At 41.7% G+C, this 27,269-nt stretch overlaps 1 protein-coding gene across 1 annotated transcript in view; it reads right to left on the bottom strand.

The window, feature by feature from the left end:
- Nucleotides 1-27,269, bottom strand: part of PROS1 (protein S) — a 469,412-nt gene that overhangs the window by 70,775 nt on the left and 371,368 nt on the right. Inside the window, exon 13 of the mRNA XM_086934426.1 lies at nucleotides 335-483. Within this exon, the coding sequence (XP_086790552.1) occupies nucleotides 335-483 (149 nt within the window). The remainder of the gene's footprint in view (nucleotides 1-334; nucleotides 484-27,269) is intronic.

Below are 27,269 nucleotides of genomic sequence, written 5' to 3'. Positions count from 1 at the left end.
CTATGTTCTTATCTTATGCTTCTTCCCCCACACCAATGCCCTGCCATTCAGCCAAGATTTTATTTTTCCAGGAAACTTGTACAATAGGTTATAATCTAGGAACACAAATGTGCAAGATGCAGTAACGATTGCTGCTGTATGAGCCATTAGCCATGCTCATGCTTTCAGAATGCACCAGCCCAAACAGTGGGTATTTTTAGGGTAGAGACAAACGATCACACATTTGTGAAGCAATGTCACCTAACAAAGTACCACAAATATAGGGATAGGAATATAGGCATTTGTTTGGAAAATACTTTGAATTACTTGAACACTAATTGAGGTGAAAAATTACCTGTGTATTAGATGAACCAGCGTCTTCAATGGCCAAAGCAAGCGGAACAGTGTCCCCATTGACCAGGGCAAATAAAACACCAGTGTCCGTCGAAGAGCGAATATTCAGAGTTACATTTACCAGCCATTCGGCATTGTTGGCGGAATTATCTGTTAAAAATAAAATTACTGTTACAAAAGGAGAATCCAAAGAAATGTATTAAAATTACCTTTTGTAACCATAGACCATCTATTTCTTACTGAAAGGATTTTTTTTTTTATACAGGATTTCATTTCGTTGGGATAAACCTAACACATTCAATCAATCAGGTGTTTGTTGAGCGCGACTACTCACCTGTACAGTGGAACTTGTATAGTTCAATGAAGCTAACCACAGGTTTTAAACAATCAAATAACATTAACTAACACCACGAAAATCGCCTCCTAATGACCCAGTTGGCAGTGTTTTGTTTCGCCCAATTCCTGCACAGTTCTGTCATCTCACCCTTAGCAGAAAAATCAGTGTTCTCAAAAATGTCTTACTTTAATTTCGCCAGTGTCATCTTGAAAGGTAATGTACTGTACTCCGTGTCAGCAGAATACTATTATGTTTTCCTACATTTGGGTACATACTGTTTTTATTTTCATTCAGCAAATATTGGGCATTCTCTTTTCATTGGTGTTGGCACCATGAGCGTCTTGCAGGAAGCATCAGAGCGCTTGCTGTTATGTTATGTTATCATTTTGGTAGAGCGCAACAGCTGCCCCAGCAAAGAGGCGTCCCGGCGCTAAGGAACCACAAACACTATACTGAGGAAGAAAGGAGTGGGATAGACAAGAGTCCTAAGGAGAGGGGAACAGGTGGGTCTTGATGGCCTTCCGGAAAGTAGACAAGTTTTCCAAAGAATGAATGTTCAGTGGCTGAGCGTTCCAGAGCTTGGCTCCCAAAACCCTAAAGGAGCGACCACCAGTGCGGCAGAGCTTTGTACGGGGTAAAATCAATAAGTGCTGGCCTAATGAGCGCAGGTTGCGCCGAGGCACATACGATGTAAGGAGTGGACGCAGAAGTTCTGGGCATCCGGATTTGAGGATTTTGAATGTCATGATGAGGGTTTTGAACTGGATTCGGGATTCGATGGGTAACCAGTGCAACTTTCGAATAGTGTAGCATAGGGGTAGCATATCCACTACCACCCTGAAAACCGCCCAAGTGTGACTTTTCTTACCCTTTCATACGACATACCAGCATTTGGGCTAATATTTCTAACACTCAATTGTTGGCGTTACATCCTAGCCTTGAAAAACCTCTAGATTTGCACGCCAGTGAAGGGGTGTAACGCATGCTCGCTGTCCAAATCTACAATATCTTCCTGATGTCCAATGTATGAACACGACAAGAAAAAAACAAAGATATTTGAAAAAAGGAAAAAAACAAAAGTATTACTCAGGCGAGTAGAGTTTGCTATATGTATGATGTGCCAAAATGTGTTTTACTGTGTACAATGAATTGTCAATTTTGCTCTGTGAAATTAGGCGGTTGCTTTCCATCTATCACTATTTACTTCAGCGTGCCTAAGGCATTCTGACCAATGAGTGTTTAATGAATGATTTCACAAACTGTATTCTTACCTTCAGAACCTATACCACTTCTCAAAAGCTAGCACAGTGAGAAATAACATGTAGCATTTAAAGCTGCAGGGTTTGGCTTCCAGTCCTGAGCAAAAATCTCAAACTCCTAAAGTTATTTCCACCTTCTGAGTCAAACCACAACAATCACATTTTGTTTCATTATAAATTATTTTACAACACAGATTATCGGTATTATCATCTAAATCCTACATTGCATGTAAAAATGTCTCAAAGTGGATGAATCTGCTTAAAAAGTCAAATTTCGATAGCTGGTGATAATGTCAATTGCATCATTTTTCCATTTCAGAATTACAAAAAATGTTGCTGTAAAAATCTTTCATGCACTTGCATTTCCTTTTTTCTGTGCTGTAGCTTGTGGTGTTAATTAAGTCACCACAACTCTACCCGACCTAATGCATTCCTTTCACCGTTCACAGGCGGCAACCCTCATGTACCTGTTTCCTAGGTGCTCCTCTCAGTATATGGGGCGAAACCTCATACCTGTGCTCCGTCATTCTTGAGCAATATCTTCTCCTTTCTATGATAAAATACTCTCCTTATCCGAACACTCCGGCCCCCGTTACCCCTCTAACCACCCCATCCTTGAGCCCCTTCAGGAATGTGCCATAAACTTTTCATCCACATACATCTCCCGCCATCTCACATCTTGCCTCTTTTGTGTGGCCCTCTTACACTGCTCTCATTTGCCGTCGTAAATAACGTGTTCCCGCAAGCACATGAAGCCATCTTCTAACATGGCAGCCATATGTAATTGGCAAATTATCATGTGAATCAAGCTGCTGATTTAAAAGGACAATTTCAAACAATTCTAAGGTCTACACAACATTTGTACAAGCTACGTTTTTAAGTTTTAGAAATGTTCGTCTCGAAGCTGTGCAACAATATATTATTACTTGATTATTTTACGGAAAAATAAATCCGGCATTCTTGGGTATGGGAGGATCGTAGGATGTTGCTCTGCAGATTGAGATAAACTGGCAAGTATTTCTTGTCCTGAATTTGAATGTGTATGTTCTGTGAGTTTCTTATTAAACTGGCTTGTGGGCTAAATTGGTAGTGAGTTCTATTGTGGTAGGTCTCTTACTACGAACGTTACATTTTTTTTTTACTTTATCTTTAAAAGATCTGTATATGAAATCAGTTACTTTTGTCCATTACAAAAGTTGGAATTATACTAGTTCTTATAGGATGCTGGCTTGCTCCTATGTGTACTGGAAGAACAGGCGAGGTCTGCACTTGCAATGGAAGACTTAGAGGTCAGCTTTGCAGAAGTTACAACCAGGAACCAGAGGCAGTGCATCCCTTTGGGCGCTGGGGCGTTGCCTCTCTAATATTTATCAATACCTTTTAATCCCGGGCCGCGCCCGAGCAGTTATTTGCTCTGAAGGGGGTGGGGCGGGGCCGCAGGCAGCAGGTTCAGTCATCATGATGACTGACACTGACATCATGATAATAGGGGTGGACGAGCCCAGCGCACAGCACAAGTGCGCATGTTGGTTTTGGTCGGCGAATTTCTCTGACCAGCCCGGACATGTGCACTAGGCTTTGCTCTAGCTGCACATTAGGAAAAAGAGGGTTGATACATGCCGCAGCCCTCGGTCTCCTAATGAGAGCAGAGTATCCCTGCTCAAGTCAATCCTGGTGCGGCCGGAGAAGCGTCTGGATCGGCATAGATGCCTCAGTTGCATTGCCAGGCCTAGTCCGGAATTTGTGCATGAGACGTGGGCAGTGGGGAGGGGGGGTGCGTGGCCGCATGGAAGGCTCTAACAACCGAGTATGACCAATCACTGCCATGGCTTATTGTGAAGCCATGCGGTGATTGGCCATGTCTACGGTTGCTGGGCTGTTCAACTAGCTTGCAGTACTGGCTGTACCTCCCCCCTCAGGGAGCGACGCGTGACGGTCCAGAGGCAGACCACACATGGGCTTCGTGTGTTGTTCAGTACATTGAAGTCACTGCTCGTCGTGTTGACTTGTGGCCTGCCCAGGCTTGGGTGGGTCACATTTTTCCTGACCATGGCGAGTCTCAACCTTGTCTGACTTGAGTCGAGTGCTTCTTACAAAGGAAGTCGACCTCAACTGAAGCCAAGCCAGCCAGCCACTTTAACTAGCGGCAATAAAAAGTAGGTTGTGTCTATGATGTCACAATTTTAATTGAACTAAGTGGCTACTGTGGAGGCAGGCTGGATAAACTATGAACATTCTTTTATTTGATTCGCGCCTTGGCACTTCAGGATGAAAACTGCCAGGTGTGGGCCTAGTAGGCAAGATTGCAATGAGAAGCGTTATCTACCAGGGGTCGCAGGCAGTGCGTCAGGGATTGGTTTTGGAGGGATGCTTGCATACGGTCTTAGTGTCTTTGCTGCAGATCAGGAACTGATTGTCCTGGTGTATTAAGTACACATTTTGTGAGAGTTACTATGACATTTGCAAGTCTCGCTAGAGCTTGACTACGTGAGCAGTCCCAGATGTTTGGTCTAGTTCTTGAAGGAAATTCAGCCTCCCTTTGAACAAGCAATTTCCCTGCCTCAACTACATTTCCTACAGTATGCATAGGTAAAGTACACAAGTGTGTCCTTCATCGATGTTAAGACACTAATATAGTACGGCGCCAGAGCGGATATTATTATAGCGCGTAAGAGCGAACTTGACGAAAGTAAATAGAGAAATCGTGTGAGGGAAAGAAATATGGAGAGCAAGAAAGTAGACTTAAATAATAATGGAACAAGGAGATGGAGGAAGGGTGATGGAAGGAAAGGAGAGAAACAACAAATGGAAGAAAAAGAAAAAGGATGGAATGAAGGGGAAGACAGAATGTAACAAGAAAAGAATTGAAGGAAGAAAAATGGAAAGAAAATTAAGCAGGAATATAATAAAAGGCAGAAAGGTAGAAAGAATGAGAGAGGGTATGAAAGAAGGAAGGACAGGCAGAAAGAAAGATGGAAAGAGGAATGAAAGGAGAATGGAATGAAGAAAAGAAAACAATAGAAACAGGAGAGGAAGATGGTTAGAAATGACACAATGAAAAAAGACTAAAACGAAAGAAAGACAATAGAAAGAGAGAATGAATGAAAGAAAGAAGTCAATGCAGTTTTTGACCAAATTCTTTAAAAACCATGCTATAAAATGCAGTATCACGAACGATTCTTTGAAATTTGCTTGGGTGTATAATTCTCACAGGCATGCATAGGAACATTTGGGATAGCTAACGTTTATGTTATTTAATGTCATAGGGCTCAAAGTGAGGGGTATTTTCTTTTCCTGGCTACTCCCTTGACCTGGAGGAGCATAAGGAGGCAGAGGAATCCCTCTCCCCAGATTTGTGGATTTCTGCATTCATGTGAGTTGGGTAGGACACACTGGAAGAAGGGGGAGCAACCTCTTGAGTATACTTCAAAAGGTGCTCTTTGATTAATAGACAGGTAATCTGAAAGGGGCCTGGGCAGATTTCAGAAACGAGATGGGGCTGACATGGGAATCACAAAGAGTAGGGCTGAGGCCCTGGGGCAATCTTTTGATACACATATCACTGTGGCGGACATCCCTATGTGAACCTCTAAAGTCTCCCATGGCCTCTGTTGTGGGGTTATTGAATTTGGAGTCGCTCCTGCTGTGACAGACCACTTTCTGGAGGAAGGGCAGGGCACGGAAGAGGAAAGGGCACTTCAGAAGGAAGCAGACCCCCAACATAAAATTCAAAGACTCAGATTCTAAATCACATTTGATGTCTGGAAATGGACTACAAGACGGGGAGTTTGAGGCCCCCAAAATTGGCAACTGTCAAGCAGCCAGTCAGGCTGTGCCAGGAAGAGAAGCTCTGCAAGACTTTTGCCTGTGGCCAGTAGTGTTATGGTCTCCCAGCAGAGTGGTGGGACATGACCCAGGAAATCCAAGATCACCTACCCCATAAACATTGGTGCCTGCCAGCTGGGCCAGTACGCCGTGTGAGGAAAAAGAGAGCATTAGAAGGAGTAAGGTCCAGTACGGCATCCTGGTGATTGGATTATTGTAGTGTGGTGGGAGGGGAACACTGCTGCACCAATCGAGTTGTCTCTTGTGAACAGGTTAAAGTTGCGACCCCCATATGCCAGATGAGGGTAGCCATGAAGTGAGCCATGAACATTGCCATCTACCAGGCCATTTCCCATGTGCAGGTTTGAAATCCGAAAACTGGTCTGCCAGGTGGAGCTGCCCTGAGGATTTCTGCCATGCCATTCAGGCACTAGCCGGTATGTGGAGTAAAGTCAAAAGGCCCATATGCCAGATGAGGCCATCGTAAAGATTACAGCTGTGCCGATCGGTCCATAGTCTGTGTGCGGAGTGGAGTCTGCAACCCCATATGCTAATTGGAGCTGCTGTAAAGATTGCTGCAGTGCAATCGGGCTGTAGCTCATGTGCAGAGTGAGGATGGGGACCCCGTATGCCCGTAGGGGCCTCCAGGAAAAGGCAAGGAATTTGGTCTGGTCAAGATAGTCATCGAGAGGAGATGGGGCTGTGGTGACACATGCAGACTCAAGCCCCGACTAAGAACCAGCATCAGGAGCATTGCACCCCCCACCTGTGGGGAAGATTCCAAGAAACTTACCAGCCTCAGAGGAGCATTGAATGCTCACCCACCGCTGCCTCCACAGGACTCTGTGTGAGGAACTCGAAGACACCCGACTGCAGACCCTCCAGGGTCATGTGTGAAGAACTCACCAGAGACAGCCGCTGCAGCTTGAGCCCCCGTGAAGAGGGCACACTCAGAGACTTCAGTCAAGCAGGTCCTGTTGGAGTGAGTAAGACTGATTTATGGGCCCTATGGCCCCAGGGGAACTTGCCTGTCATATAGCGATTCAGGGCTGGAAGACCTTGGACTATAATAAGAGTCAGAATGGTACTCGGGATTTGGACTATTAGTGGGGCTTAACATGAATGTTGGCTGTAGTAAATGGGGACTAACCACTAGAGTGGAGTGGGACTCAGGAACCCACCTGTAAAAACACTGGAGCCTTGACCTCAGGGGCCTGTATGTATTGTTTGTGAATGTTATATTTTACTTTGTGTTGATCTATAAATGCACATTTTTTAATAAAATCAAGTATATGGCTGGACAGTCCTTTATTACGACTGCTGACCGTATTTTGAGTTGCAAGCCTGTGTCTACCCCCTTCTGCCTATATACCCCACCCCGACTTAGAAACCTTGGACTGCTCAACCCATGCTACCACTGAGAGTCAAGTGAGGAAGGGGTACTTGTCCCAGTTTCTCAGGACCAATAGCAGGTCAGGCCTGGGACATAAGGAGTAAAAGGTATCAACACATGGTTGGGCCGAGTAGCTTCTGCTTGCCCAATGGCCCTACAAACAGGATTCCAACAACAAGTGTACTAGTTCGGGTGACAGGTAAGGTGTCTGTAAAAATAAAGGGTCAAATCATCAAGGGCTCTTGTGTTTCCTAGAAACAAATTTCAGAACCTGCCACAGAGAATCCAATGTAAATGTGGAGGACCACCACTAAATCCCATTCTGAAGCAGCACTGTAGTAAACAGCATTGCAGAGCTTGCAATGAGGCCCAGACAGACAAATAATGTAAATAACAGTAAATAATAATAATGGTCCTCTATGGCCAGGCTCTTCAAGCCCAGCATGTAACTGCCTGTCAGCTCTTAAGAAGGAGTCTTGGTTTCATCTAATTTTCAGCTCTAGAGGTAGAGGAAAGAAAATGAGGAAACCTGAAGGCTAATTTCTCAGAAAGGCCAAAAAAACTAGTAGAGAAGAGCAAAGCTGTAAATCTATACTCCACCACCTCAAGTGTATGCAAAAGACCAAGATGTAGGGGCAAGCAGACACAAACTGTATGAAGTCTGTAGTGTACATTAGTTGTGTCAGCTATGTCCCAGCACCTTGTGATGGACATGCAGTATCCCAGCCTTGGGCCAACTGTCAGGATCTGATTCGACCTGTACGCGCCTGCCTTATGCAGTTAGGACTACGAGTCCAAGAACCGTGTGCGGTCGGAAGGCGGAGACTATTTAACTGTCCTCAACCCAGAAATCGGGTTGTATTGGATTTTGATGCCTGTACGTAGCGGTGCGGCTGCCCGCTAGGTTCTTGAATTCTGTGGTGCTTCGCGGGGTTAGCGAAGACATGGACGTCCCCAGGTCTTTGGTTCCGGAACAGGAGAGGCGTGTTCTGGTGTCGTGCTCGAGTAAGGACGAGTGTATCGGCTGATGCACTCAGAGGGTTCTGTGGTGCTTTGCGGTTGTTGTTCGCGAAGACACGGACTCTCGTTGGCAGGAATCTAAATTTCCGGAGCTGGAGATATCTTGGTTGTTTCCCGGTGCTTGGAGTGAATTCATCGAAGGAACGCGGTCATTCCGTATTGTTTGTTGTACTATCTAAGGATATTTCGTACTAGGATCGTCTGTACCAAAGAGCGGGGAGTTACCCTCTGAACGTCACCTACTGGAACGTTTCTACGACCTAGGAGCTCTGAGGTACTGTTAACTTGTTGTTCACATACTTTGTTTTCTTATGTTTTTCTTTGGGCTCTGATGCTGCAACTGCGGGGAAATAGTCTTTGGTTTCTGTGACGTAACAGAAAAGAGTTTGGACATAACCTGTGCATTAGCCTTGCTGAGGAGACCTCTTCGAATTGTTAAGAGGCCGACCATTTCCTTTAAGTCTCCTGGGGTGTGTTCTGGTATGTATCGGGAATGACTGTATGGAGGAGGGATAGTAGAAAGCAGACAGGGTATGTAATCTGTCCTTGTGTCTTTGTAGGCTCTACAGCAAATTGTGCCACATTAAAGAGACCCTATGGTGACCCTCATCCACTTTCCATCACGGTGTTCTCAGCAAGGTACGAGGAGTAACATTAGGGAGGGTGAATCAATATAGACTAAAGAGTAGTGGTCTAGGCCTTATTAACGGGTTGTTTTGTGTCTTTCAGATTGCCGCAACCCGCGCAGCATCATCCCGGCCCATCCTTTTTTCCCTCACCTGATCGCCACTAAGCTCTAGGTACCATATATACCGAGCTTGGGGGATCTGGAGGTGGACCCCTAGAGCATCACCCGGATCCCGAAAAGCACCGAGAGATCTTGACACCAACTGCTATGAAGAATCTGTTGTGAGTACCTCTAAGATAACTTCAGAGTGTCTATGGTACAGGCCACTAAGGACAATATAACTGTAGGATTCTCTTAGCATATCTTGCTGCTTATGTGATGAACTCAAGAACACATACTGTATTTGGTAAGATGAAGGAAGAAAGTCATAACACTTTCCTTAAAGTCTAATATGAGTAACTAGATAAGTACCAAAGGGTGGCCATAAAGGAAATACCATTTGTTTAAAGAAAGCCCAACATGGATTATCTCGATACGCTTCAAGGCAATAGAGGCACACAAAAGATGTACCAGAGAAAATTGCTCTACAATAATTATGGTCTATTCTGAATGACAGGTGCTGTCTCAAACATGGAAGGATTTTAGGGTTTCAAAATGGGATGTCTAACTAAAGTTGTCTATCTATCTATCTATCTATCTATCTATATATATATTCACTGAAAAAACCATAGGTTTCAGGGATGTTCTAGTTAGTTGGGCATTTGACTCATATAAAACCAGAGAAATTCGCCAGTTATAGCTAGTTGAGCTAACTATAACTCGCGCGCCCTCAATGCACTGCTGATGATGTTACATATTACATCACTCATGACATGGTCAGTGACATCATTGATGGTATCTCAAATGACATCACAGATGACATCATCCAGTGAATGTGTGTTTCTGTAAAGTTTAAATATTTTTCATATATATCTATGCCAAGGTGTATTGAAGAATGAGTGGATTTACAAGTACCTGAAGGGATTATTTAGTAGGCGCATGACTGACTGTATAAGTGAGTGATTGAACGTGTCTTACTGAATGCATGGGTTAGTGACTAAACTGTGTGAAAGTCTGTATTAGTCTCTCAGTTGGAGTGTAAGCGGCTGCATTGGTTGGTGAGTAGCTACATAGGTGTCTATATGGGTTATTGATTTGTTGTCTGAGTATCTGTATTAGTGCCTGAGTGTCTGTGTGGGTGGGGGGTGACTCTGTGCATAGATGTCCGAGTGGTTGATTCACTAGTTGTATGGATTCAAAGGTGCATCTGTAAAGGGCTGTATGGGTGACTTAAGTGTGTGTATGGGTGTCTTAATGAATGAATGTCTCAGTGGAATATGTGTAAATAACTACATATGTTTTAAGGCAGTATATGTCAGTGTTGGAGTATATAAATGAGTATACATGAGAGTAAGCTATTTGAAGAGTGGGTGTATAAATCACTGTCTGCTTGTATCAGTGATTGTATAAGACAATAAGTAAGTCTTAGTATCTGCATAAATAAGTGATGTGGTGTGTGTAGAAATAACGCAGTTGGTGTATATAACTGTGTACATTAGTAAATGAGTACGGTATTCATTCTTTGCATGACTGACATGGTGTGTGACTAACTCTATGGATGAGTGGTAGAGTGTGACTGTATGTATAGGTGTATCAGTACATATTATAGTACTGTATTGATGAGTAACTGTATGTGTAAGACACTGGATGTGTGTATAGACCTAGGAAATAGTCAGTGATATGTAGCATCTGGCATTCTTGTGTGTATGGTTTCAAAAATACTTATCTGTATTTTAGAGTGCCTGCATCATAGTTTATATTACGGCAGTGATGTCATCAGTGATGTCATTTGAGATGTCATCAGTGATGTCACTGACCATGTCATGAGTGATGTAATATGTAACGTCATCAGCAGTGCATTGCGGGCGCGCGAGTTATAGTTAGCTCAACTAACTATAACTGGCGAATTTCTCTGGTTTTATATTAGTCAAATGTCCAACTAACTATAACGTCCCTGAAACCTATGGTTTTTTCAGTGAATTTCCAAGGTTTTTTAAATGCTAATTCCTAACTATAGCGTCTGTAAAACCTATGTTTTTTTCAGTGAATTTCAAAGGTTTTTAAATCTTTAATAATTTAATATTTATAAAACCTATATTTTTTCCTAATTGTTTTTCAATATTTTGCAACTCTATTATCCTTTTTTTTACTTTAAAAATTATGTAATGTTTCATATCTTCCCCCAAGAATATGCATATCAAACTTTTTTTTTTCTTTGGAGAAAACTACAGTCCCGTACCGGTAATCTACCAACCTCGATCAGCACACGAATCCTATCCTCCAAATTTCAATGATTTGCTTTTTGTATCTGACGGGTTTTTGACACCACGTCCCATGTAACAGCCTGTACGTATGAGGTTGCGCCGGCTGCTACTGTGGGATGCGACCGGTACGCACTACCAAGCGGCGAGTTACGTCATGTACTAATGGGGTGGCACCCACTGTGCGTTCCAAATGCAACAAATGCACGCTGCCATGCCCTGTATTACGTCACAGACGTAGAATATCACGCCGCATACGCCATTCCCTCATTTTTTTTTTCTCAAAACTATATCTAAATAACTTTAAAGCGTATCTGAGAGCAAAAGATAATTAAAAATATTTTAAACAGTTATATATTTCTAACTGTAATAAACTTATATTATGGAAAATATATTTTCTCAAAATCACATCGGGTGCGATCTCATTGCGCACTGACTGCGCGATTGCCATGTGACCATGATAAAAAACATTTAATTAGTTCATAACATTTTCCATTGTAACAGTTCAAAAACGCCACCATTGTAGTCAATATCTGCACTGCATTTCATGAAACACACCTCATCTGCTTTGTTCTAAACTTTTTGCAATATACACATATCTTACACTACACACAACATGCAAACATAATTTTCATCAATATTCATGCTCTGAAAAGTAGCCTTCCACCTGTGATAGCCATACACCTAAAAGTTACATTACCGAATTGTTCTCCAATACCAGAGGTAATATGGTTGCATACGCTGTTCACAGCACAACGTAATATAGTACGACCCAGAGACAGTATCATGCAGAGATAATGAACACACGGACACAGATAGATAGTTGAAGTTTGTACAGGCATGTGCGCTCGACTCCTTTTTATCACCAGGGTCACATATCCAGTGACGTCTGTGCTGGATGAGTGTAAACCAGTCTTCAGGGAATGATTGCTGCTAGCATCAAACAACAGTAATCATTGCATCACACACAGAGATTCAATATTAAAAGAATCAATAATTTGTGCTGCAGTAAGGTAGGGACAGTAGATGTGAAATAATACAGAAATATTTTTATCGTAAAAGAACCACAACTTGTGGTATACTGACACACAATCAATAGCTCTGAAATATTACAGAAAAGGATTATATCATAAAAGCTCCATCAGTTCTAGTGCACTCACATAGCCACATCAAAAGCATTCAGCATGTGCACAGCCAGCAGTAATGCATGCTGTAGACAGGCTGTACTAGGAGCAATATCTGTTGCCATCAACACTGCATCATCTGCAATAGCAACTCAATCTGAATTGCGAACACTACTGTCTGCAGTGTTGGCCACAGAGAGCGGTCAGCAACGACCCACACCTACATAAGGTGACTTGAGCTGCCCAATGTGTCGTAAGCGAAGCAACAAAAAAGCGTGTGCAGAGCCTGCAATGATGCGTATGAGTGGTGCAGACAGAGCGCACTGGAGCAATGTCTTTTGCTACAGGACTGCATCATCTGTAATACCGACTTAATGTCAAATGTGAACATTGAAGTCTGCAGTATAGACCAGAAAGAGCGTTCAGCAAGGGCCCACAGACACAAAGCATTTACTTGAGCTCTACAGTTTGCAATACGCGTAGCAAAAAAAAAAGTGTGCCTAGCCTGCAATGATGCATATGAGTGGTGCAGACAGTACGCACTGGAGCAATGTCTTTTCCTACAAGACTACCTCATCTACAATATCAACTCAATCTCAATTGTGAACACTGCTATCTGCAGTGTAGGCCAGAGAGAGCAGTCAGCAAGGGCCCACAGCCACGAGCCATTGACTTGAGCTCTACAGTGTGCAATACACGAAGCAAACAAAATGTGTGCGGAGCCTGCAATGATGCGTATAAGTGGTGCAGACAGAGCACACTACAGCAATCTCTTCTCTTACAGGACTGCATCATCTACATTAGCGACTCCACAGTGCTGGGCCTCAGGCTGGACGCTGTGTGCCTGTGTCGCGGTACCAAGCGTTAATCTCAGGAGCCTTCTGAGCTCGGAGACCTCTGCACAGGAGCTTCCGCCGGCACTTGGTGGGCCCTCTTTCACATACAGCGGTGTTGAAAGGTGAACTGTGGAGCATATATGCGTCGCAGCTGCCATTACGCTTTCTAGATACCAGCAAGCTAAAAACATAATTCAAGCAGCCACCTTCGCTCACGGCGTCAGCCTCGTGGTGGTGTAAGCTGCGCAGACCTGGCAGATCTGGAAGAGAACCACACCCAGAGAAATGTGCCTCTTCTTCAAACCCCTACACTAGCCTTGCGTACGCCGAGCCAGCCCACTACCCTAAACATTTGGGCGGGGAAGGCACGTACGTGCTACCATTCTGAAATCTTACCTACTGACTGTACTATCATGGTTGAGACCACTGTCCACTTCACTCAATGGACCATCAGTGTATGTTGACATGTACATGTCTGTGCTCTGCATACTCAACTCTGTCCGGCACATCCCCTCAAGACTTTGCATAATACACTTTTATAATCGATAATTACTTACCACCTTCGCACATACTTTGCTTCCATCTCTCCCCGCATTCTGCATTGTGAGGCAGAGGTGCCATGCCATGTTTAGTTTGTGTACATGGCTAGCCAGGTTTCCCACAGCATGTAGTGTTGTTGTGTCTGCTAGGTACACATGTTGTTTTTCATGTTGTATGTGATTATATAAGGTATCGCGTTTATTCACGAGCAGTGGTTTCTCCCATTTACATATCGCTGTCTTAAAGAGCATACAGAAGTTATTCTTACAGGTGAAAATTGCGACCACAATGCCAGTCATTCATTACTATCCAAGAATGTGCAACTACACGGCGCTTCTAAGCTTACAGCCCCCAACCTTGCGTCCTTTCTTAAAAGCACGCCAACTCCCACAATCCGACCAACATTCACACAGCTTTCTAACGGCAGTTATCTGCTTCTCAAAATGCACTCATATGGAATGTGAGCTGGCACACCGCATGTCCTTACGGTTTCAAACACAGTAACTTCCTGTGGCGATGTCTATTCCCTCGATCCTGAATAAGTACCCACTGTTTTTAACATAAGATCCACACTATTTCATTAAAATACCTAAAAGTGCAGATCTTATTTTTAACTTTTTCCCTTTGCACCACCATATATTTTTTTCTCTGGCCACTGCAATCCAGACCAGAGGAGCCTCAGGTTGAGGCAGGCACCCACACTACCTATGGTACCCAATGATAACTGCCAACGAACCACAATGTAGGGGCGGAGGAACGATATATACCGCTACACCAATTCACATTGGGTTTTTGAGGGTACCATAGTTTTTCCAACCAATGGTCTGGATCTGTTACAAGTGTCCATCTTTCACTTTGATTAACGCTGATATTGTTTGGGGAAATAAAATGGACACTTTTTCCTCGTCCCTCCTCTGATTACCATAGATGTCTATTCCCACCCACACAAACTAACTCCAAAACTTCAACTTGGCCTTCAATTCTTAGTTTGAAAACAGATTTCAAGAAACAAACCAAACTAAAAGAGCTTTTGTTCATAACAGTAGTCTCTCTCACTTCTGCAAAATAAATTTATCGACTGCAGATACGACAAACTTCAAGTAAAATACACTCCCTTTTAAACTGTCAATGACACTTTGTGAATTGTTACACAATTTACCACACATGTCACACTCAAGGTTTGGCACACTTTATAACACGGTCTCCTACAACCTTCTAACACGCTTTCAAACTGTTCTTCTTTTAATACCAGACTACATTCATTCGATCATCTCTGGAATAACAGGAACAGTGCCCATAATTCTCGTTCTTTGCGGCCATCCTACTACTAATTCTACTTCTAGAAATGGCTACGCTCTCTGTGGTAACAACTATTTCCGACAGAATACGCCTCTACGCGAAGCTACATCAATACTGTAGAAAAAACAGAAAAACTTTTCGGCTACCTGCCTCTATTATTGGAGCTAGCTACAACATAACATTGATCTACACTTATGCAATATGCGTACAACCATCGTTTGATTGCAAAACTTGCCCATTTGACTGGCGAATGGATGTATGTCTTGCCAGCATCCCAATCGCTCCCGATATCCAGCAGGTAATGCATTATCTTGAAAACCATGAACTTGATTGTTCTGGCAGTGGAGCAATTTCAAATGCAATGCAAAAAGGAATCACTGCGAAATGGGATTTCTGCGCAGCCGCAAAAGATTTCCTCCAACGTGCGATCTTTCACAACATCGCAGATTACCTGCCAATTCAAATTGCCCCTCCAACATTCGAGGAACATTACAGTCCCTTCGAGGATATGAATTGGATCGCTTCACTTTTCTCAGACGATGGCAACAATAGCCTCTTGGAACATTACGCATCTCAAGCCGCTGAAGAACTTCTGGACTGGAATCTCCAAGAAATGTAAGAAGCTCACGTTATTCTTGAATGGATTTTTTTCCATCTTTTTTTACTTTTCCCTTTAAACTTTTTATAATACACTTCAATCCTACTACTTTCATATAACAACTTTCTAAGTATACTCAGACATTTGAACTCTATCTTCATTATTGTCCCTTACGTCTCCACTTTAACCAGGGATCTGTGATGTATGGCCTATGCAAATACGCTATTTACTTCCTAAATTAGCCTAAACCCGACACCCATTTTGAAACCATGTCTATTCTTTGTGCACATGCCTCTCTGCCTCCCTGCTATTCACAAAGCCCTTTCACACAAATTTACTCAAAGTCAACGTCTGCTCAGAACCTCACAATAAAAATGTAAAAAGACGACTTTGTTTAGGAAATGGTTGGCACAGTGTGGTAATCGTAAACTACCTTTATTTTCATTATACAATTTATTCATCCATGTCTAATAGCTATTGTGAGGGTCACATAGAACTGTAACATATAATGTGCAATTCACTGATGCAGGAGCTTTGATTTGACTACAGCAGAAGCGGTTGGAGTTTGTCTCAGCTCGATGACTTAGCTCTCTACACAAGAATGTTTTTTTGAAACAGCTGAAGACAATGTATGGTTTGCCTACAAAGGTACCGAATGTGCTAATCAGAAGCGCAATGTTTGTATTCATCCTCAAAGTTCAATGTGGATAGAACTAGTACCAATTCTGACACGCACCACATTGAAGATACTGAACAACAGATTGCGGACTATTTTACTGTTGATAATTTTGTGTTACAAAAAAGCACTGCCAAGGTATCTAAAAAGCTTGGTGATTAATTTTTTTTATTTTTTATTTATTTCTTTTCTTAAAGGATACATGTGGTAATCGTTTCTTACCTTTATTTTCCTTATAGAATGTAGAGTCATTTAAGTGTAATAGCTATTGTTTACGTCACATGTAATGTAATGTAATGTAATGGTGTTTTTATATAGCGCGGTTATCACTCCGAGGAGCATCTTGGCACTTAGGAATGGGCACCTGCTGGAAGGAAGGTGGTTACTGCAAGAAGGTATAGAGAGGGATCAGATCAGTGTTTTGCATAGAGTGTGGGGAACGCTGTAGATCCAAGTTTTTAGTGAATCCGAAACAGGGACTCTGATGTAATTTGGCGTAATTTTGGGGAAGGCTTGTTCCAGGCCTTTGAGCCTAAAATCATCTGCGATTTTCCTCCCTTTAATGCCAATCTGAAAGCAGGTATTTTTAGCAGATAGGCTTTTGTTGATCTCAAGCTACGAAAGCGGACAGAATGCTTGAAACCCAGTTGGAGGTATAGGGGGCCCGAGAATGGAAAGCCCTGAAAGTAATGATAAGGACTTTAAACAAAATGCGTTTGTGGATTAGTAGCCAGAGTAGGATATCAAGTGCCGCTGTTGCAGATGATCTCCTGGGCCATTTCAGTACCAGCCGTGCGGCTGCATGCTGAACCATCTGGAGCTTGTGCAGTACTGCTTTATTAGTACCTGCATATATACTATTGCAGTAGTCTAACCTTGAGGTGATAAGGGCAACGGCAACCGTTTGCCTTGCCGAGATGGGAATTAAATCAAAGAATTTCTTGAGGCTTTTTATGATGTGGAAACAGGTCCCAGCAACTGTCAGGGATTGTTGTTTAAACGATAGGGTAGTCTCAAATTGTATTCTAAGGTGTCTAACCACGTTTACTGTGTTTGGAGGGGGAGTAGTATCTTCTGGCCACCAGAGCTTGGGCGAGAAAATATTTTGGGGACCTAATGGTAATATTTCAGTTTTTTCCGAGTTGTATCTCAATTGGTTATGGTTCATCCAACTGAAAATTGCTGTGAGACAGTTGCAGAGGTTTTCTTCCATCTGGGTAGTGTCGTTGTCTAGGACGAGGATTAGCTGCGTATCATCCGCATAAGAGATGATGTTTATATTGAAGGACAATATTAATTTAATTAGCGGTGACATATAGGCATTGAAGAGGTTTGGGCTACATGCAACTGTAACATGTAATATGCAATTCACTGATGCAGGACCTTACGTTTGAATACAGCAGAAGTGGTTCAACTTTGCATCAGCTGGATGCCCTAGCTCTTGCACCAGTGGGTCCAATTATGGCAATTAAATAAAGACACTTTCTATATAATTTGCAAACTCCATGCCTTTATTACACACAGCCACTTTCTTAGACACACCTCATTTCACCATTTTTCTTCTGTGGCATTGCAACATTCTACATTATATTCTTCACAATTATTATTTTATTCCTGCTTCCTAAAACACTTCATTCGAGTCTACAGACCAGTAGGGGTGAGTAGTTGGCTTCCCACTCCCTGTATAGTACACTAACACTACTTTCACAGGTATGCTACAGCGGCCAGTATCCTACAGCACCCAAAGCACATCACGTTACAGCAATAAACTCACGACTTACACTCACAGTTTCATCCCCGAGTCTTCAGACCGGTACCAGTGAGTACTTTGCTTCCCACTCCCGCTATACTCTAAACACATACTAACCCCACCTGCATACATATGCTACAACAGCCAGTATGCTACACCGCCCAGAGCACATCAGTTTACAGCACTCAGCTCACAGTTTAGGCGCACGGTTTCATCCCCAGGTGTACCGGCACCTCACCTCACCACCATCTCACAGTAGGCAAAACAGCACTTTCACACGAGTAGAAGTAAATACTTCACATCGGCCAGTATACTACAGCGCCCACAGTACATCAGTTTACAGCACTCCGCTCACAGTTTAAGCACACGCGTTCATCCCCGACTTTACCGATACCTCAACTTAACACCATCTCACTCTAGGCAAAACAGCACTTTCACACCGGTAAGGGTAAATACTTCGCTTCTGCCAGGATGCTACAGAGCACTCAGCTCACAGTTTAGGCACACACTTTCATTGCCGAGTGCACCAGGCCCTCACCTCCGCACCATCTCACAGTGGGCAAAACAGCACTTACACACTGGTAGGGGTAAATACTTCGCTTCGGCAAGTATGCTACAGCGCCCAGAACACATCAGTTTACAGAAGTCAGCTTACGGTTTACACGCACGCTTTCATCCCGGAGTGTACTGGCACCTCACCTCAGCACCATCTGACAGTGGGCAAAACAGCACTTTCACACTGGTAGGGGTAAATACTTCGCTTCACACTCCCTTACAGCACACCCTAACCACCCTACAGACCTCACAGCGATCCTACCCTCCTCTTTCCCACTTTTTTCTGCCCTTTTCCCCCTTACTCGCTTCAACGGAATCACAAAATGGCGGCCAACACCTCCTAGTTGCAACCGCTTGCAGCCAATAAGCAGCAAGCTCGTGCTCGTAACGCCTCAGCCAATCAGATGGCAGAATTTCCAAATATCGATATCTGTAAATTTTGATATTTCTCAAAAACTACTGAACGAATTTACACGGATTTACACCAAATAAACAAAAGTGTGCTTTCTAGACCAAGACCCTTCTACCTGCCAAATTTGGTGTAATTCTGTTCACCTGTTCGACCTGTAGCCTTGTCTAAAGGTTCCTATGGAAATTAACATGGCGAAAACACGGTTTGGGACCTCCCTTTTTTCTCTGCCCCACTTGACGAATCACCCCCAAACATAGGAGTTGATATCAACAAATAATTAGTTTTGGAAATTTCGCGAAGATTCGTCAATCGGCGCCAAAGTTATTGGGAATAGAATGTTGCCATTTTCCTATGGTAACTAGGTCCTAACTATAACTACCTACTGGCGACTGCCAGTAGGTAATTAATATATATAAAATATATATATATATATATATGCATTCAAGAAATCGAGGGATCGATAAACCCAGCAGTCCGCCAGGATTCTCAGCGCGGAGGAAGCTTGCTGAGGTATTTTATCTCGAAGGGGCGAACTGTCTCACATTTGACTGCCCCAGCTTCTGACCTAACCTGGGAGGAGAGGCGCTGCAGTCCAGCGGGGACACAGAACATGCACCGCGACGTTCAATCGTCCTTCAAACCACCCCACCTACCTGATTGGGCACAAGACCACATCGATCTCCACTCCTCCACACCGGCTACCTGTCATTGCCAGAATATTGCATGCTGGGATTTGGAGTCCGCGACATTCAAAACGGACTGCCATTGGCTGTGCAGATTGTATGGGGGAGGGAACACAGTGCCTTTGGACATTTAACAGGAGGTCATTGGGAAGAGAGTTGTTAAGGGGTAAGGCGCTGAAGAAGGCACGTTTGCCGAAATGCATTCACCATTCTAGGACCTCTGAAATAAACGGCTGTTTGACCTGTGTTCCCCGCGTGGCCTCTCATCTTTTCATCTGGAAAGGATTTCAAGTTATTTATATATATATATATATATATATATATATATATATATATATATATATATATATATATATATATATATATTACCTACTGGCAGTCGCCAGTAGGTATATATAGTTAGGATTTTTTCTCTATGGGATTTTTGAAAATTCTATGTCTAATAACTTTGGCGTTTGTGGACGGAATTGGCTGAAATTTTCAGGAAAATGGAACATTTTGTTTCTGAGCAGCCCCTGACAATTTGGGGGGGTTTCATCAAGGGGGGGCCGAGAAAAAAGGGGGTCCCAAAACGCGTTTTTCCCATGTTAATTTCCATAGGGCGGTTGGCCTCACTTTTAGCTCGAACGGCTGAATGGATTTGCCCGAAACTTGGCAAAATTGTAGGGACTGTTAGCCCAATGTGCCTTTGCTAGGTCTCAATATATGTGCTCCAGTGGATTTTGAGTAATTTAGGTTCAAAAAAAGATATATATCTGGGCGGAGCCTAACCACACATCTGATCTGATTGGCTGTCAGCATTTCATCCAAGAAGTGTTGGCAGCCATCTTGGGACCAATATACATGATAGCACCTCATTAAAAAGCATTGTAGTTAATAGAGGGTTTTAGGACTTTAGTTACATTATAAATCATTTGTTGATGGTACCATACTCGTTTTAGGAATTGTGGTGGGTTCTAAGGTGATTTTACCATGTGAAAAAACCTTCTGCTGTGATATCATGAATATTGTTTGAAAGAAAACTAATATCTCATGATTTTCCCACAGTGGTTTGGAAGGGGATCTATAAGCTAAACTGAAAGCTTATTTTCTGTAAATTCACATTATCTTTCTCAGTCATGTGAAAATGAAGTCTGACATTCTCAGTAAAACCTGTACATCCAACAAGGACAGAGACTGTCAGTTGATTCCTTTGTGCTCTACTGCAGCCTCCTAAAGTGTTCTAAAGAACAACTAGAGCGCTAACAGTCCTACGTATTACAAAGGTATAGCACACCTGGAGCCATCGTGATGGGAATAAAGTGGTAACTCTTAAAACATTTAATTTAAAAAGGAACAAAATGAGGGGGTATATTATGCAATAGAAGGTATTATTAGTGCTGCAGAAAGAAAAATTAGGGCACATTTTGAGTGACTTTTCAAATCCTCTTCTATTTCATTAAAAAATTCTGACATGCAGTCTCCCAAAATGGCCACCAGAGACAAAAGAGCCCAAATGTAGCCCAAATATCACCCAGATGTACCCCAAGTATAGCCCAATGACAGAATGTCCCAGAGTGTTCTAAAGAACAACTAGAGCGCTAACAGTCTTACTTATGACAAAAGTATGGCACACCAGAAGCCATCTTGATTGGAATGAAGTGGTAAGTCTGAAAACACTCAATTTAAAAAGGAACAACATGAGGGGGTTAATTTTGCCATAGAAAGTATGATTAGTGCTTCAGAAAGAAAAATTAGGGATCATTTTGAGTGACTTCTCAAATCCTCTTCTATTTCATTAAAAAAATTCTGACATGCAGACTGAAACATGCACTTTGAATACCAGCAGCAGACGTCCCTGGTGAGCAGTAGCTTTACTACAGTGATCTAATGTGCAACTAGAGTGCTAACATTCAGAATTTATGGCAAATGTGTGACACATCTGAATGCCTTCTTGATGGAACCAAAGTAAACAAGCATAGAAAATGCAATAGATCTCGCCCTCGTTTAAGTTAAAGCCATTCTGTTTGTAATGAGGTGGCTTTTTAGCTTTGCTTTTATTAGTGTTTTTTCAACTTTCATGTAAATAACATGCATCTGTATGCATATAAGTATATGTATGCATGCATTTATGTTTGTATTTATATAGATATACAGATGATATATGTTTATATATGTATGTATATATATATATATATTCACTGAAAAAACCATAGGTTATAGACCATATATAGTTAGGAATTAGCATTTACAAAACCTTGAAAATTCACTGAAAAAACCATAGGTTATAGACCATATATAGTTAGGAATTCGCATTTACAAAACCTTATTTTACTCACACAAAACCATTGAAATTCCATATATAGTTAGTTGCACTAACTATATATCGCGCACCCGCAATCCACTGCTGATGATGTCACATATTACATCATTCATGACATGGTCAGTGACATCACTGATGACATCACTGATGACATCTCAAATGACATCACTGATGACATCACTGATGACAACATCCAGTGACTGTATGTTTCTGTAAAGTTAAAATATGTCTTACATATTGAAGAATGAGTGGATGTATAAGTGTGTGGATGAAGGATTTAGTAGGTGCATGACTGACTGTATGAGTGAGTGATTAAATGTGTCTCACTGAGTGCATGGGTTAGTGACTAAACTGTCTTAATTTGTGCATCATTATGTCTGTTGTTCTGTAAACTGTTGCATGTGTTGATAAGTAGCTATATGAGTAACTATATGGGTTATTGATTGGTTGCCCAAGTATTTGTATGGGAGACTGAGTGTGTGTGTGGGTGGCTGGGAGGTGTATGACTCTGTGCATAGATGTGTGAGCAGTTGATTCACTAGATGTATGGTTTCAAAAGTGCATGTGGAAACAGCTGTATGGGCGGTTGACTGTGTGCATGAGTGTATTGGTGAGTGAATGGATATCTCAGTGCTACATGTCAAAGTAAGTGCATATGTAAAACACAGTACATGTGAGAGTTGACATATATAAATAACTGTGCATAAGAGCCAGTGAATGTGTGAGTGGCTGTATGGATCATTGTGAACTTGTATCAGGGATTGTATAAGAGAGTAAATATGTGTTAGTATATGTTTGAATAAGTAAAGTTTGTATAACTGTATAGTTGAGGAAATGGAGGTGTGATTGATTCTTTGCATGACTGACTAGGTGTGTGAGTAACTCCATGGATGAGTGACAGTCTGTGAGTGTCTGTTTACACTGATTGTATCTAAGGTTATATTAGAGTCTGAAGAGGTTCATCGTATTATCACATGAATGATATCATCAGTGATGTGATCAGTAATGTCAAATGAGATGTCATCCGTGATGTCATCAGTGATGTCATTTGAGATGTCATCAGTGATGTCACTGACCATGTCATGAATGATGTAATATGTGACATCATCAGCAGTGGATTGCGGGTGCGCGATATATAGTTAGTGCAACTAACTATATATGGAATTTCAATGGTTTTGTGTGAGTAAAATAAGGTTTTGTAAATGCGAATTCCTAACTATATATGGTCTATAACCTATGGTTTTTTCAGTGAATATATATATATACACACACACACATACATACATATATAGACATATATACACACACACATACATACATATATTTATATATAGATATAAAAAGAAATTCACTGAAAACAGCCTAGGTTACAGGGATTTATAGTTAGAAAATAGAATTTAAAAAACCCTAACAAGTCGCAGAAACCAACATATACAGTGATGTTATAGTAAGGTTCAGATCTCAAATAATATAACTCGTGCCATAAGGTAATTATAACTCACGCCTCCGCCATGCACAGTCTTATCGTCAATAATTCCACTGCAATGTCACAGTGATAATATCAATGATGTCATAGAATATATCATGAGTGGTGTATTATGTGGGGTAATTAGCAGTGCATGGCAAGGGCGGGAGTTATAGTTACCTTAGGGCACGAGTTATAGTTACTTGAGATAACAACCCTGGTCCTCAAAATAATCAAACCAATCCATGGTATAACATACAAACACCTGTGATAGTTACCACATACAGTGTAGGCAAACTGTGCCAACGCTGGTTAGCATATTGCTGTCTTACAGCTGAAAAACAGCATTTAACATCAATTAGAGAAAACATGGATTTTTTTGACTTCCTTCTAGGACTCCATCCCAATAGAAATTAACGATTCTTGGCAACAGAAATCAATGCCATTTATAAAGAATGGAACAAATACTCAGAAAAAGAAGCTGCAAAAAGAATTAGGCAAATAGATCAGGAAACTATGCAAACAATCATTAAAATTATCAACAATGGCATGCATACGCTCTCTAATAGAGAATACTCACTAAACCACATCCTGTCTTCAGTCTTTGAACGCCCTAAAGGAGACTTAAGTTGGTTACAACACAGCCAATCTGAAGTAAAAGCTAATATACAATTAAATAGGACATCCCAAACACTCAGATTAGGTTTCTTGCCTTGGCAACTTTGAAATGAAACAGCTATTTTTTAACCTTAGAATTTGACACTTACACAGAAAATTATGGCTAAAAAAGAATCCATATATACTTTGCTGAGTATTTAACAAATGAAAGAAGCACAATTTTCAGTTAGCGACCATCCACCTATCACCTGGCCAATACACAGCATATTTATCTGATAATCACAAATTTCACTTTCATGACTGTTTAAATCTTAGCTGGTAAAAAGCAATGCACAATTCGCATCTGTTCCATTTGTTGAAGTTTATTTTGTCCAACATGTGCTTGAATGAAGACAACCAACCCTGTGTTTATTAGTACATCCAGCTGTAAAAATCAATTAGGTCACTCCTTTCTGTGTGATACCATTTTGTTGCATGGAATATATAGTTCTATGATGCCAGAGTTATGTTGTATTTTATCAGTCACTTCTACTATATCCATCCCCACCCACCTTGAACTTCTGTACAAGGCTCCTATTCAGTTTGTCCCAATGTTACTTACTGTGGCTTAAAACCAGGCCAACTTTATTTAATCATGTATTCAAACATGTCGTTGGCCTAGTGTTGATATGAGAGATGTGCATTTTGACAAAATTAGCAAATTCATCGCAGTGTTACTGCAAAAGAAGTCCTTTGACTTTAGTGACTGAAATACACAACCTGCAAATAGCCAGAATGCCTTTGGAGAATAGAGGCTGTCCGAGAGGCAATACCCAACTCATTTTGCTGATATAGTGCGTACGTTAAGTCATCATCAACAACTGGTATTGTGCAGCTTTTAAAGAATATTGGATCTGGTCTGATGACTGGATTTGAAGCAGTATTTGGACATATTCCATTACTTTTCCATTCTTTATTGTCAAGTCTTCTTGGAGGATTTCCAACCACTCCTCTGCTCATCAGCTGTGATATTGTCTTCCTTCTCCAGATCCAAACAAGGAAATGGTAAAATGGAGTACACCTATCCAGCTGAACAAAGATGCAGAGATACTCTAGCACGTCATTTGGGACATGCCTGGCTTTCAAAACTCAGCAAGAGTTCGATATTAACTTTGCACATAATCAACAATGTAGATGTTAAACCTGTGTTCTGATGTATAAACTGTCCATCTACACCTAGAGCAATCTCCAGTGGTTTTCCTTGACACAGAAATGTTGCTGCAACCATGAAAGTGTCAAGTAATTTAGATACAAACAATCAACCCCAGATGTGTCATCAGTCTGGAACAAGTGCCTTGTTATCTCAATTTCAAGGTCAAGGCAAAGGTCAAACAAAGAACAATAGCCAAAACAGTGTTGTCTGAATTTTTGTATTTTCACTTAACATGTAAAAAGGAATGAATCTCACACTTGTATCTTGATGCTTATTGGTTATATCAAACATGCCAAAGATGACATTTCAAATTCCATCTTGGATAAGATACAATACATAAGGACTGTCATTTGACCTCCTGTCAGGACTGGTCCTTCACCCCAGATTATCATGAACAAGCTGCCAGACCAGAAGATGATCTTGCCTACCAGAGATACTGTCGCTGTATTACACTTTCTACTGAAAGCGGATATCAAGCCTGAGCCCGGGAACAGTTGATGCTGATGCTGAACGTGTGTTTGCCTTTAGCAGGGACATAGCCTCCTTGACTCCTTGTAATTACAGCATTTTGCTGTAAATAAGTTATGTGGTGAGCTAATTCTGCCTAAGGAAATCTAGATGCAAGTTAATCTACTTTCCATGCTCTCCCAGAGTAGCATTCAGAAGTAGGTTTTAGGTTTTTAGATGACATTTTAACTATTTAGAAATGTCAATTTCTGCTTGTTTTTTGCAACATGTATTTGTCCTGTTTTAATAATATTCGGTGTGGCTATTTTAGATGTGTTGAGCAACAGGATTCACCTGTTGAAATAAATGCACTTTTTAGTTAAAGTGTATTTTTCTTAGCACATCCTGTGTGTGTATTATTGAGAAGAACGTAAAAGGTTTACTTCTCAAAACCACAGTGTCGCTGGACCCCTGTTTAGGGAGTGATATGAACCCAAAAGCATTTGACCCCACTTCAACTATGTATTGGATGGAGTTTGGAGAGGTTGCAAAAACCTGTCTTTCACATTCAGTGTTAATGAATTGAACTAAGTTCACTCATGTCACCCATGAGTGGAAAAGCAAACCTTGCAGAGCTGAGCCAGAGACTCAATTTATGCAACACTAAATCAGTTAGTTCTATAGAAAATATATATCATAAAACAATTTAAAAAAGCACAAAAGATAAAAGCATTAGATGAAACATCTTTATCCAAAACCTGTGACTCAGACATAAATAATAAAAAAATATTAATTATAAGATAAGCAAATTAAAAATAGATTTACAGAGGCATGGTTTCCAATATCTTTCTAGGAACAGTAAAAAACGAACATTGTTCTTATAGGGCTGGGCAAATGTTTTCAATCAATGGTATGAAGGTGTAAATCCCATTCTTTTTTCAGGAGATACACTTCTGCCTATCACAGATCGAAAAACCCCATTAACAGGAGGTATCTTATGGAACAAAGGGGAGTGGCCCTCAATGGAATAGCAGTAGTGTGTGAAATGGCTGTTCTGACTGGCTATCAGCAGCCAATCAGAATATGCCTAACACATTGACTGTTTAAACAAGCATTGGCATAGCCAATAGGTCTCGCCTGTGGGACCTTATAAGTATTTAGCCATGCAGCACATTATCCCATAGTATTAATCTGCCCCTCACCATCAATTTTCATACACGAAGATCAATGCAAAATGCTTGCAACTATACGTCAGTGACATAATGCTGTTTGAGTAGATGAGGTATTTTAAAGACAGCAATCACCCGCTATGCCCCACACTGCACTCTCATCCGCTGTGGCCAATACCGCACTCTCACCCGCTGTGCCCCCACACTGCACTCTCACCCGTTGTGCAACACACTGCACTCTCACCCGCTGTGCCCTATACCGCACTTTCACCTGCTGTGCCCAATACCGCACTCTCACCCGCTGTGCTCCACACTGCACTCTCACCCAATGTGCCCCACACTGCATTATCACCCGATGTGTCCCACACTAAACTATCACCCCGTTCTCCACACTGAACTATTTCCCACTGTACCCCACACTGCGCTATCACCCGCTGTACCCTAGACT

This window comes from Lissotriton vulgaris, chromosome 8 (genome assembly GCF_964263255.1).
Source record: "Lissotriton vulgaris chromosome 8, aLisVul1.2, whole genome shotgun sequence".
Taxonomy (NCBI): Eukaryota; Metazoa; Chordata; class Amphibia; order Caudata; family Salamandridae; genus Lissotriton; species Lissotriton vulgaris.
This window is presented reverse-complemented; position numbering and strand designations above follow the sequence as displayed.